This window comes from Mobula birostris, chromosome 10 (assembly GCF_030028105.1).
Source record: "Mobula birostris isolate sMobBir1 chromosome 10, sMobBir1.hap1, whole genome shotgun sequence".
NCBI classification, from domain to species: domain Eukaryota; kingdom Metazoa; phylum Chordata; class Chondrichthyes; order Myliobatiformes; family Myliobatidae; genus Mobula; species Mobula birostris.
The window spans coordinates 1083165-1097082 of record NC_092379.1 but is presented as its reverse complement, the minus strand read 5'-3'; the positions used below and the strand labels follow the sequence as shown (position 1 = coordinate 1097082).

Below are 13918 nucleotides of genomic sequence, written 5' to 3'. Positions count from 1 at the left end.
GACCGAGGATGCCCCGTGCAAGACTCCCAGAAGGTTAATTCACAGGTTGAGTCTGAGGTAAAGGCGGCAAATGCAATGTTGGCATTTATCACAAGGGAAATAGAATATAAATCCAAGGAGATAATGCTGGGGCTTTACAAGACACTGGCCAGGCTGCACTTGGAGTATTGTCAACAGTTTTGGGCCCCATATTTCAGAAAGGATGTACTGTTATTGGAGAGAGTCCAGAGGAGGTTCACGAGGATGATTCCAGGAATGAAGGGGTTAATATATGAGGAGTGTTTAGCAGCTTTAAGCCTGGACTCACTGGAATTTAGAAGAACTTGGGGGAATCTCAGTGAAACCCTCTGCACATACCAGCTGTGTGGTGAAAAAGGCACAATAGCGCCTCTTTCACCTCAGCCAGTTGAAGTAGTTTGGTACGTCCCCCCCCCCCCCCCCCAAATTCTATGAACTTTCCATAGGGGCACTATTGAGAGCACCCTAACTGACTGCATCACTGCCTGGTATGGGAACTGTACTTCCCTCAATCGCAGGGCTCTGCAGAGAGTGGTGCGGACAGCCCAGCGCATCTGTAGATGTGAACTTCCCACTATTCAGAACATTTACAAAGACAGGTGTGTAAAAAGGGCCTGAAGGATCACTGGAGTCCCAAGTCACCCCAAACACAAACTGTTCCAGCTGCTACTATCCAGGAAACAGTACCCCAGCATAAAAGCCAGGACCAACAGGCTCTCGGGCAGCTTCTTCCACCAGACCATCAGACTGATTAACTCATGCTGACACACCAGTATTTTTATGTTATATTGACTATCTTGTTGTACATAATATTTGTCAATTACTGTAATTGCACACTTGAACATAAAGATTTTTACTTGTGTATATGAAGGATGTAAGTAATAAAGTCAATTCAATATATATACACACACACACACACTTTGATGATAAATTTACTTTGAAGTATAGAGCCTGATCCTGATTCTTTCAGGTTCTGAATTTTATGCTGAGATGTCACAAATGTGAAATCAGTTCAAAGTTATTTGGGGTTTATGAGATTCCATCATCGGAGTGTCTTGGAACAGCCTCTTAACTCGAGCTGTTACTGAGGCTGTGTTTGTACCTTAGCAACAGACCAGATAATTTTAAACTTACTCTAATTAAATTCTGCATTCAAAGTAAACTTATCAAACTACATACATGACACCATATACAACCCTGAGATTCATTTTCTTGTGGACATACTCAATAAATCCATAGAAAAATAACGATAAAAAGGCCACGCCAACTGGCCGTTCAACTAGTCTACAAAAGACAAAAAACTGTGCAAATACAAAATAAATAAATAAATATCAGCAGATAAGATGATGAGTCCTTGTGAGATGTTAAGAAGTTAGCATCTCATAGGCCTCTTGTGACCCTGGCTATTTTGTAAGGGTCATAGGGGCTAAGACTTTGGAAAAAAAAAGCACAGAAGCACAAATATTTTCTTATAAAATAAGCTGAGTGGGTGACATTATCCTTGGTATGCGACCTGTGCTTAACTTCAGTTCTTGCTTCGAGTAACTTGTATTATTGCTTGATTAATTGCTGTAAGAAGCCATACCCTGCTTTGTACTCACTAGAGAACCTGCAAGATAAACATTAAAAGGAATGGCTATTTCAAGGGTAGGAGGTTTTGAATAAGCCTGTGCCTGTCTATATCCAGGCACAGTGGCAATTAAAACTGTTACATGAACACTTTATGGCTGATAAGGTTAACAATACTCATCTGTACAGAAACTAAGGAGGTGAACTGTGTACGTGACTGCACGTGTATAAAAAGAGCTGCATTTGCTTCAGAAGCCAGAGACCTCCGAAGCAGCCTCCAAGAGTGTGCTTAAGGAGGGTTCTCTCTGGTAGCTTGCTACTAATAAAGAGTTAAAGTTCCATTCACCTTAGTACGTGGTGTCTTTGCATCGGGTAGATCGAAACAAGGTTATAACACTTGAAAATGAGCCCATAGGTTGTGAGAACAGTTCAGTGATGATGCAAGTGAAGTCATCTCCAATTTTCAGATATAACAAGAGCAGCAATGAGGAAATTACAGCTGAAGGAGTACATATATCAAAAGGCTCTTGATTTGGTGTCACATATTAGACTTCTAACCAGCACTGAAGATCATATTCAGAAGGGTCTGTAACAACAGGAAACAACGCCTTCTGCTCCAATTTTCAGTAAAGCATGCCTCGTTTCTCTAGCATCGCATTTCCCCTGCAGCTTTAAATGCCAATCACTCTCTTTACCACACATGCAAATATAAAATGCCGCTCAGCAGCCAGAATCCAGTTAACGTGAAGTTTAAAGTGAATATTCAAGTTTCTCTCTGCATGCCTTTTTGCCCACCTGCAAAAATGAAAAAGGATAAAAGACTAATGGAACTACAAAAGGATTATTGTATGTCAAACAGCAGAAAATGGACTAACATTGCTGTAGCACTGGATGTAGTATTTCGTGCGATCCATTCCATCTCAGCTCTTCCCGTAGTTTCTCTTCAAGCTTTTCAATCTCTCCAGTCTGGTCCTGAGGATCTGTTGGAGAGTTTTTGCAGTTAATCCATTGAGTACTCTTATGTGGATAAAAAATTTCCCAGGAATTACAAGGAAATATTCCTTAATTTACTTTTTCCCAGCCAGCTTTACCCCATGATCCAGTAAGTGTCCTACCCAGATGCCCCCCTGCTTTGACCACCTCCACTGCCCAACCCACCAGTGCTTCTACTCATTTCCTCCTTACTCTTGTTTGACACTGTCCTACCAAGCAATGCCCTTAACAAGGAGACAACAGTGAAAAGCAGCATTAGGACAGATGTCTTGTACACTGTTCTGTTCTTACTCAATCATTACAACCCAAGGAGTTCAGAGAATTTACTGCTGTCAACTGACTCTGTGGTAACAAATGAAATGGGATTAAATTTCATGGGATGTTCACTAACAGAAAACTTCATTAGCAACAAAATAACAGCTCCTTATTTCTAGCAGACGAACATATGTGTATGAGAACACAGTACAATAATTACAGATGCACTAGTGCTGGGGCTCTCAACCTTTTATATGTCATGGACCAATAACATTAAGGGATCCATGGTCCCAGGTTGGGAACCCTTTGCTCTAGGCCACATCTGACAGATGCAGCCCTTTTAACAAGATATTCTCGTTGATAAAGTACCCATAAACGAAGCATTAAGTTGTACAAACCGATTTCTGGCATCAAATTAAATATAAACCCCATTTTATAATTTTAAGCTTACTATATGTGAGCTATTGTTTAGATTCATTATTAATCACATCTACATTGAAACACACAGCGAAATGTGTTGTTTGTATTGACGACACAATCTGACAATGTGCTGGGGGGGGGGGGCCAAAGAGTTGCCACACATTCTGGCACCAACAATGCATGACCACTATGGTCAGCAGAGCATACAAAGAGAAACAGCATCAAACCAACATCCCATCCAGCACACAGATGATCTTTCAACCCAAAGACAGGCCTCCAACCTCCAGATGGGAACTCAGACTCAGCAACAGTATTAAAATTTTATTATTTTACTTTATTTGGAGATACAGCATGGAATAGGCCCTCCAAGCCATGCTGCCCAGTAACCCTCCCAACAACCACTAACTTAACCCTAACCTAATCTCAGGACAATTTACTATGACCAACAAACCAGTATGTCTTTTGACTGTGGCAGGACACCCACACATTCCATGGAGATGACGTACAGACTCCTTACAGAGGACGCCAAGATTGAACTCTCGCACCCCGGGCTGTAATACATTACACCATGAAATCTAGGTCTCCAGTCCCTAGACCAGCCAACCCCTGGCCTCCAGCTCCAAGGGCATGCAAACTACGGGGACCACTGGCCCTCGTTCTTGGGGCTCTGTCCTCAGATTGCTGGCCCCTGACCTCAGAATGCTCCGATCTGAACTCCAACTTCCATGTCCTTCCCTCAACTTCTTTTTTTTAAACTGCCCCTAACATCTCACTCCTTAACTTCATACATTGCCCCCAAAAAAACTATCCTTACAAACCTAAAGAACTGTGAGCCACAAACACAATGTACAGACCCATTGAGAAATGTATGATGATGCATTTTGATAAAGGGAACAATAGTGCAGACTATTATCTAAATGGGGAGAAGGTTCAAACATCAGAGGTGCAGAGGGACTTAAGAATCCTTGTGCAAGACTCCCAGAAGGTTAATTCACAGGTTCAGTCTGTGGTAAAGAAGGCAAATGCAATGTTAGCATTCGTTTCTAGGGGAATAGATCATAAAAGCAAGGAGATAAAGCTGAGGCTTCATAAGACACTAGTAAGGCCACATTGGAGTATTGTCATCAGTTTTGGGCCCTATACCTCAAAAATGTGTTGTCATTGGAGAGTGTCCAGCTGAGGTTCATAAGGATGATTCCAGGAATAAAGGGGTTAACATGAGGAGCGTTTGGTAGCTTTAGGCCTGTACTCACTGGAACTTAAAAGAATGCCGGGGTGGGGGGGTGGAATCTCATTGAAAACTACTGTATGTTGAAAGGACTAGACAGGGTTGATGGAGAGAGCGTTTCCTACGGTGGGGATATCCAGAGCCTCACAACTGAGGGTCAGCCTTTTAGAACAGGAGAAGAAGAAATCTCTTTAGCCAGAGAGTAGTGAATCTGGAATGCTCTGCTACAGACTGCAGCGGAGGCCAAGTCCATGTGTATACTTAAGGCGGAAGTTGACAGTTTCTTGATTGGTCAGGGCACAAAAGGATGTGGCGAGAAGGCAGGTGTATGGGGTTCAGCGGGATCCAGGATCAGCCATGACGGTATGGCAGAGCAGACTTGATGGGCTGAATGGCCCAATTCTGCTCCAATGTCAAATGGACATGGTACATCATAGCTTGGCATCCAATGAAAACCCTAGTAACATTTCATAAAAAAGTAATATTTTTACTTAACTTTGCAAATCACAACTTGAAACTGGAACATTTACAAAATATTACAAAATTTACAAAGAATGGCTTCCACCCGAAGGAGGACGAGTTAAAGAATACTACAGAATTCTGGACTCAATATCTCGTGTTCTACTGGATCTCAGAGAAGCAGTGAAAATGCAGCAAGATCAGATCAGTCTGTTGTACTGGTGCCGCTAATATAATTAGCCTCAGAGCCAATAAATGAGAGGAGCTGAAAAGGTCACTCAAGAAAGGTACAACATGGCATCAAGGACTAGTGAAACCTTGCCCCAATGACGACGAAACTTTAAGAATGAGAAATAAAATTACAATAACTAGATTGGAGAATTAAATCAGCATTCAGGAGCATAACAGGCATGTGTGCATAAGTATTCCATGAATGAAGAAACAAATTACTTACCTTCAAAACTGAATAACTGTTTTATTTGCAAGTCATTTTCTGCACGCATAATTGTTCTCATTTGTTTCAAAGGTTCTTCATTATTTGTAGATTCCTGGATTTTTCCTGCTCCATCCTTTAAGGGAATAATTGCTTTCAGTTTCTGCTCTGACTCTTGATCATTTGTGGTGCCATGTATTTCAACTACATCAAAGAAGGGCTTCTTTTCACATCGCCTCCGAGGTCTTCGGCTATTTGCAACATCCTGTGGACAAGTAAGGGACCGAAGCTCAATGTTTTGTAGGAAGAAACTTCAAACAATTGCACACAAATGTTCAAAGTAAATTTATTATCAAGGTATGTATATGTCACCATATACTACTCTGAGGTTCATTTTCTTGTGCATATTCACAGGATACAATAGAATCAATGAGAAACTAGATACACATACACACAAAGACTGACAACCAACATGTAAAAGACAAACTCTGCAAATACAAAACTAATTTAAAAAAAGAAATAAGTAAATAATATTGAAAATACAAGTTGTTGAATCCTTGAAAGGGAGTCCTTAGGTTGTGGAATCAGCATTCTGCAACATCCATGTACTTGGTTATCAGCAAAACTTTCCGGACAGGAATTCCCCGATTTTAACCATGGCTTGAAAATTAAAAATTTGGTACTTTCCAAAATAAAACAAAAAAAATCTGTACAAAAGATTACTCTAAAGAAAATTTCCTTTAGGACAGATAAAGGCTTTGTCACAGACCCCATGCAAAACCTCAACAATGACAAATGAACACACACTTCTTTGACTATACCTGTAAAAACGCTGTTGCCTTTTCTCTGCCGCATCTGATCCCAGAATGAGGCTATCCTTTCAGGACATCAGAAATGTCCTCATTCTTCAAAGAATGGGGGTTTCCCTTCCTCCACCATTGATGCTACCCTCACCTGCATCTCCTCCATTTCCCAGACATCTGCACTCATCCCATCTTCCTGCCGCCTTAGCAGTGATGAAGTTCCTCTTGTCCTAACCTACCCTCCGCATCCAACATATCCTTCTCCGCAGCTTGTCATCTCCAAAGGGATCCTACCACCAAACACCTGTGAATCTTAAGGGGTCATCTACTGCTCCCAATACTCCCAATTCAGCCTCATCATAAAGCGGGGAACCACTTTGTCAAGCAACTCTGCACCACCTGCCAAAAGCCAAATTTCCCACTGGCCAACCATTTCATTCCTACTCTCATTATGATATGTTGGTCCAGAGCCTCCTCGTGCCATGATGAGACCTCTCTCAAGGTGGAGGCAGAACACCTCATATTCCATCTGGGTAACCTCCAACCTGATGGCACAAACATCAATTTCTCCTTCTGGTAAGAAAAAAATTCCCTCCAACTTCTCTCTTCTTCTATACCCCAACTCTTACCTCTTCTCTCCTGCCCATCACCTCCCCCTGGTGCCCTTCCTTCTTCCATTCCACTCTGGTCCACTCTGTTCTATCAGACCCTTTTTTCTCTAGCCCTTTCCCACCTGCCTGGCTTCACTCATCACCTTCCAGCTATGCTCCTTCCTCCCCCCCACCTTTTTATTCACCCCCTTCCTTTCCAGGCCCGAAGAAGGGTCTCGGCCTGAAGCATCAACCATTTATTTCCATAGATGCTGACGACCAGCATTTTGTGTGTGTTGCTCTGGATTTCTACCATCTGCAGAATTTCTTGTGTTAAATGACAAAGCCTGTCTCAAAGCCAATGCTTTCCCCAGCTGACTATTCTTCATCATCCTTCTTGATTAACTTGTAATTCAGTTCTTTTTTTAAACCAAATCTTTCTTCCTTAGTTTCCTCCTTTCCTTTTAAAGGAAAAAAACACAAAGCAAAGAAAACCATCTTTTCCTTCAGAACAAATTTATGTCAAAACTGTTAATCACTTTCCTCCTAACCTTTCCAATAAAGGAAGTACCTTCCCAGCTGGTGTGATAAATACATTACACTGCTCTTAGCCTGGAAGCTTATTTTTGAAGGGAGCCAAGAGGTAGAGAAAATACTCAGGACTTCTGACCAATAATCAGTAACTTCCTGGAAATGCTCTATTGGATATCATGAGATTAGGACTAGTTTAGGGAAATTAGCTACCTTCATCCCATTCTACGCCAAATTTATTCTTAATCCAATCCCATAATCAAGTATTACAGCTGTAGCTATTTGAGAACTGCTCCAACATCAAGACTGTTGGAGTAAGTGGTCCTGTAGGAACCTCAATTATTTAGAGTCTGAAGATACAGAAACAGGCCATGGAGCCTCAACTCAGCAACTTTGGCAGTATTCGCTGTGTGTCTGTGCGTGTTGGAGTGGGGAAGTGGAGGATCCATAGGAAACTCCTACATGCAAATTCCACCCAGACAGCACAGATCACAACTGAACACAGATTGAGGCAGCATTTCCACTAATAAGAATGTGTCCCATCAAAATTCCAGCTCCAGAGTTTTTCCCCCATTACTCAATTATAAAGTTTAGCTGTTATGACCGAGTAAACAGATGAGCTAAATCCTCCCTAGAAAGGGTGATAATTAAAGTGAGTCATAAATAAAGTTTTAAGCATTCACATGGCTTTCGTATACCAGCAGAAAATCTGACAAAAATATTTATTCATCTTATACAGTCAGTGGTAGAACTACTTCAGGCACAATTTGTGAGATGATTAATTTTAATGGCTGGATTAAATCAGAGCAAACCCCATAGGAAATGTGCTTAGTTTTTTTTAATATACCAAATATTTTATATCTTGGTCTGCATCTAAAACACATCCTAGCTAGCATTATGTAACATTTGGAACAATGTTATGAGACTTCAAAATATATGTTTATTTGGCCTATAGGGTGCCACGTTAGCTAACGGTTAGCACAACGCTATTACAGCTCACAGCATAGGAGTTCAGAGTTCAATTCCAGCACTGTCCGCAAGGAGTTTGTATGTTCTCCCTGGGACTGTGTGGGTTTCCTCCAGGTGCTCCAGTTTCCTCCCACAGTCCAAAGGCATACTGGTTAGTAGGTTAATCAGTCACTGTTAAGTTATCCTGTGATTAGACCAGGGTTAAATAAGTGGGTTGCTGGGCGGCGCGGCTTATTGGGCCAGAAGGGGTTGATCTGCACTCTCTCTAAATTAAATTTTACATCTAAAGATACAAGGAAATCCAGGACATGCACTCTGATATCTGTGAAGATTTCACAATATTGATACTGGGAAGAGTATTAAAGTTATTGGACTCAGGTAAATGATCTAACTGAAAGGCATCATAGTCTTTAACAGATGCATGACCTAATCCTTGGCTAAGAGTACTTACTATAACTACTCAGTCCAACACTCCAAGTATCCTTAACAATGTACTTTTTAACATTGTGCTGAAATCAGATATTAACAGACTTCCCTTGTCCCAAAGTTGTCACAGGAGGAATAAAAACAAAATGACCTCCCTACAAAGGAAGAGAAATTATTACAGGTGACCAACAGGAGTAAATATCAGGTTATGCAAAAATTGGTAGTGTAAAGGGGTCAATCCAGCCCTCGGGCCTACATGATTGAATAGGTCCCTACATACGATCTAGCTGCCTTGAGATGAAGGCCAACATTCTATGCCACTCTTCTAGAGTAAAAAGTGCTCTTAGGTTTAACTTAAGTGGTTAGCAGAGAGATATTAAAGTTACGAAGGAGTTTAAATACAAGGGCAAGAAATTTAAAATGGAAATGGAGGATTTCAAAACTGGCAAACCGTGTAGAACAGTGAGCACTGATGACAGAAGTCAGGGACAATACAAGAATGAATACAGTTTTGGATAAATTTGTAGAAGGGGGAAGTCTAGGATAGCACTGGAACCATGAGGTAGAGACAGCAATGCAGAATGTTTGAAACAAGGGGACAGATGAGTCTAACATCTGTAAGGGAGATGTTATAGAATCTAAAGTCCTTCTCATTGCCAAACAAGATCCCTGAACTCTGTAGTTCAGTTTAAGACAGTTACCAAGAACTGACTCCCCAAAAGTGGCTGCACAGGTTGATAGTGTGGTTAAGAAGGCATACGGCTGCTTGCCTTTGTTAGTCGAGGCATGATTTCAAAAGTTAGGAAGTTATGTTACAGCTTTCGAAAACTCTAGTTGGTCCACATCTGGAGCATTGCATACAATACTGGTTACCCCTTTATAGGAAGATATCGAGGCTTTGGAGAGTGCAAAAGTAGTATATCGATTCAAGTGCATGTGATATAATGAAAGAGTGGACAAACCTGGGTTATTTTCTCTGGAGCAGTGGAGGCTGAGCAGATATCCCATAGAGGTTTATAAGATTATGAGAGATATAGATAATGAAGTTTCAAACATCAGAGGTGCAAAGGGACTGAGGAGTCCTCGTGCAAGACTCCCAGAATGTTAATTTACAGGTTGAGTCTGTGGTAAAGAAGGCAAATGCAATGTTGACACTTATTTCAAGCGGAATAGAATATAAAAGCTAAGAGATAATGCTGAGTCTTTTCAAGACACTAGTCAGACCTTACTTGGAGTTTAAAAACGCAAACACGAGGAAATCTGCAGATGCTGGAATTTCAAGCAACACACATCAAAGTTGCTGGTGAACGCAGCAGGCCAGGCAGCATCTCTAGGAGGGGGTACAGTTGACGTTTCGGGGGGAGACCCTTCGTCAGGACTAACTGAAAGAAGAGCTAGTAAGAGATTTGAAAGTGGGAGGGGGAGATCCAAAATGATAGAAGACAGGAGGGGGAGGGATGGAGCCACAAGCTGGACCGGTGATTGGCAAAAGGGGTATGAGAGGGTCATGGGACAGGAGGCCCAGGGAGAAAGAAAAGGGGGGGGGGGGGGAAACCAGAGGATGGGCAAGGGGTATAGTCAGAGGCACAGAGGGAGAAAAAGGGGAGAAAGAGAGAAAGAATGTGTGTATACAGGTGTCCCCCGCTTTTCGAACGTTCACTTTACGAAACCTCACTGTTACGAAAGACCTACATTAGTACCCTGTTTTCGCTTTCAGGTGTTTTCACTGTTATGAAGAAAGGCAGCGTGCGATAAAAGGCAAAGCGCACCCCGAGCAGCCGCTCTCCCCTGGATTCGGAACAGCATTACTTAAACACGTGCTTTGAGCAGACGTTAGGAAGATGAGTTCTAAGGTGTCGGAAAAGCCTGAAACAGCTCGTAAGGGTGTTACACTTAGCGTAAAACTAGACATAATTAAGCGTTTCGATCGTGGTGAGTGAAGCAAGGACAAAGTGAGTTTGGCTTGTGGAAGCTGACGAAGATGATGTTGAAGAGGTTTTGGCATCCCATGACCAAGAACTGATAGATGAAGAGCTGATGCAATTGGAAGAGGAAAGGATAACAATCGAAACCGAATGCAGTAGTGAAAGTGAAGTCATCCAGGAACTGAATGTGAAGCAACTAGGTGAGATTTTTGCTGCAATGATAAAGTACTACTTTAATTTTGAAATGTACGTAGGTTTAGGGGATATTTGCAAGATGGTTTGAATCCTTACAAAGAACTGTGTGATATAAAAATGCTCAAGGCTCAGCAGTCAAGCAAACCTTCCACATCAGCCACAGCAGATGGCGAACCTCGACCTTCGACACCGAGGCAGGTAGTCATAGGAGAAGGTGAGCTGCCTGCCCTGATCGACGATGAGATGACACCCCCTTGTCCCACCACCCCAACCCCCGAGCCCCGGACAGATACTGTACCGATTCGCAGAGAATGCAGCAGTAGCCGGGAGGCACACAGCACATCTTTAAGAAAAAAGCCGAAATAAACATGCTAATTAATTAGGTGCGGCCTAGCACGTAATTGTCAGCCCAGATCAGTGCCGATACAATCAGCAATCGCCTCTGATCTGCGCCAACATTTACATGCCGGGCAGCACCTAATTAATTAGCATGTTTATTTCGGCTTTTTTCTTAAAGATGTGCTGTGTGCCTTCCGGCTACCCCTGCATGCTTCGCGGCAATGTATCAGTCGGCGGACTGGAGAGTTGAAGCCACTGCACCACCCAACCTGCGACGACTCAGTCTAACACACCATCATCTGTGTGCTCGATGTCTTCCCAATTCCCGTGATACTACACTGTACATACATTATTTGTACTTTATATAGGCTGTGTATTTTTACATGTTATTTGGTAGATTTGGCACTTCATAGTTTAAAGGTTACTGGAGAGCGCGTTTATGCCAACAACGCTTGCGTGAGATTTTTGCTACGGAGATCTGTGCAGGCAATAGTTGTAGGGAAGTATTTCTACTTTATATAGGTTGTGTATTTATCATATCATTCCTGCTTTTACTATATGTTACTGTTATTTTAGGTTTTGTGTGTTATTTGGCATGATTTAGTAGGTTATTTTTGGGTCAGCAAAAGCTCACATAATTTTCCCATATAAATAAATGGTAATTGCTTCTTCACTTTACGACATTTCGGCTTACGAACCGTTTCAAAGGAACGCTCTACCTTCGGATAGCGGAGGAAACCTGTACAAATAAATAACGGATGGGGTACGAGGGGGTGGTGGGGCATTAATGGAAGTTAGAGAAGTCAATGTTTATGCTATCAGGTTGGAAGCTACCCAGACAGAATATAAGGTGTTGTTCCTCCAACCTGAATGTGGCTTCATCTTTACAGTAGAGGAGGCCGTGGATAGACATATCAGAATGGGAATGGGATGTGGAATTAAAATGTGTGGCCACTGGGAGATCCTGCTTTCTCTGGCGGACAGAGCGTAGGTATTCAGTGAAACCATCTCCCAGTCTGCGTCAGGTCTCGCCAATATATAGAAGGCCACATCAGGAGCACCGGACGCAGTATATCACACCAGCCGACTCACAGGTGAAGTGTCGCCTCACCTGGAAGGGCTGTCTGGGGCCCTGAATGGTGGTAAGGGAGGAAGTGTAAGGGCATGTGTAGCACTTGTTCCGCTTACAAGGATAGGAGATCGGTGGGGAGGGATGGGGGGGCGAATGGACAAGGGAGTCGCGTAGGGAGCAATCCCTGCAGAAAGCCGGGGGGGGGGGGGGGGGGGGGAGGGAAACATGTGCTGAGACCACCCCACCAGCCTCTGGGTTCAACACATAATTCTCTGTAACTTCCGCCACCTCCAACGGGATCCCATCACTAAGCACATCTTTTCCTTCCCCCCCCCCCCCCCCCCCCCGCATCTGGTGCTCCCAATGTGGCCTTCTATATATTGGCGAGACCCGACACAGACTAGGAGACCGTTTCGCTGAACACCTACGCTCTGTCCGCCAGAGAAAGCAGGATTTCCCAGTGGCCATACATTTTAATTCCACGTCCCATTCCCATTCTGATATGTCTATCCACCGCCTCCTCTACTGTCAAGATGAAGCCACACTCAGGTTGGAGGAACAACACCTTATATTCCGTCTGGGCAGCCTCCAACCTGATGGCATTAACACTGACATCTCTAACTTCCGTTAATGCCCCACCTCCCCCTCGTACCCCATCCGTTATTTATTTATATACATGCATTCTTTTTCTTTCTTTCCTTCTTCTCCCTCTGTCCCTCTCACTATCCCTCCTCCTCCTGTCTTCTCCTATCATTTCGGATCTCCCCCTCCCCCTTTCAAATCTCTTACTAGCTCGTCGTTCAGTTAGTCCTGACGAAGGGTCTCAGCCCAAAACGCCGACTGTACCTCTTCCTAGAGATGCTGCCTAACCTGCTGTGTTCACCAGCAACTTTTATGTGCCATACTTGGAGTAGTGTCATCAGTTTTGGGCCCCATATCTCAGAAAAGATGTGTTGTCATTGGAGAGAGTCCAGAGAAGGTTCACAATTGATGATTCTAGGAATGAAGGGGTTAACTAAAAGAACGTTTGGCAGCTTAGGCCTGTACACACTGGAATTTAGAAGGCTGCTGGCGGGGGGGGGGGGGGGAGAGAAGAGAGGAGATTCTCATTGAAAACTACCGAATGTTGGAAGGACTACATAGGGTGGATGTGGAGAGGATATTTCCTATGTTGGGGGTAACCAGAACTAGAGGGCACAGCCTCAAAATTGAGGCTCTTTAGAACAGAAAGAAGGAGAGTTTTTATTTTAAAGCCAGAGTAGTAAATCTGTGGAATCAGCCATGATGGATGGCAGAGCAGACTCAGTAGGCTGAATGGCCTAATTCTGCTCCAATATCTCATAGTAGATAGTATCTTTTTCCCCAGGGTTGAAATGTCTAATACCAGAAGGCATGCATTTAAGGTGAGAGGAGGCAAGTTCAAAAGAGATGTGATGGACAGGTTTTGTGTGTTGTTGTTGTGTTTGTTTGTTGTGTGTTTTTTTTTATACACAGAGTGGGTCTGTGGAAAGCACTGCCTGGGGTGGTGGTAGAGGCAGAGGCATTAGGGATTCTTAAGAGATGTCTAGATAGGCACATGAATGTAAGGAAAAACAGAAAGACATTGTGTACAGTAGGTAGCAGGGATTAGTTCAGTTGACCATCCAATCACTAACTTAACTGGTATGGTACCACATTGTGGGCCAAAGGCCAT

At 43.0% G+C, this 13918-nt stretch overlaps 1 protein-coding gene across 5 annotated transcripts in view; it reads right to left on the bottom strand.

Annotated features, from left to right (window-relative positions):
• The window catches only part of LOC140203750 (uncharacterized), a 120203-nt gene that overhangs the window by 102917 nt on the left and 3368 nt on the right, over window positions 1-13918 (bottom strand). For all 5 annotated transcript variants that reach the window (XM_072269794.1, XM_072269795.1, XM_072269798.1 and 2 more), the window contains exons 3-4: window positions 5397-5640; window positions 2463-2567 (exon numbers count right to left, since the gene is read on the bottom strand). In XM_072269794.1, the coding sequence (XP_072125895.1) occupies window positions 2463-2567; window positions 5397-5640 (349 nt within the window). The remainder of the gene's footprint in view (window positions 1-2462; window positions 2568-5396; window positions 5641-13918) is intronic.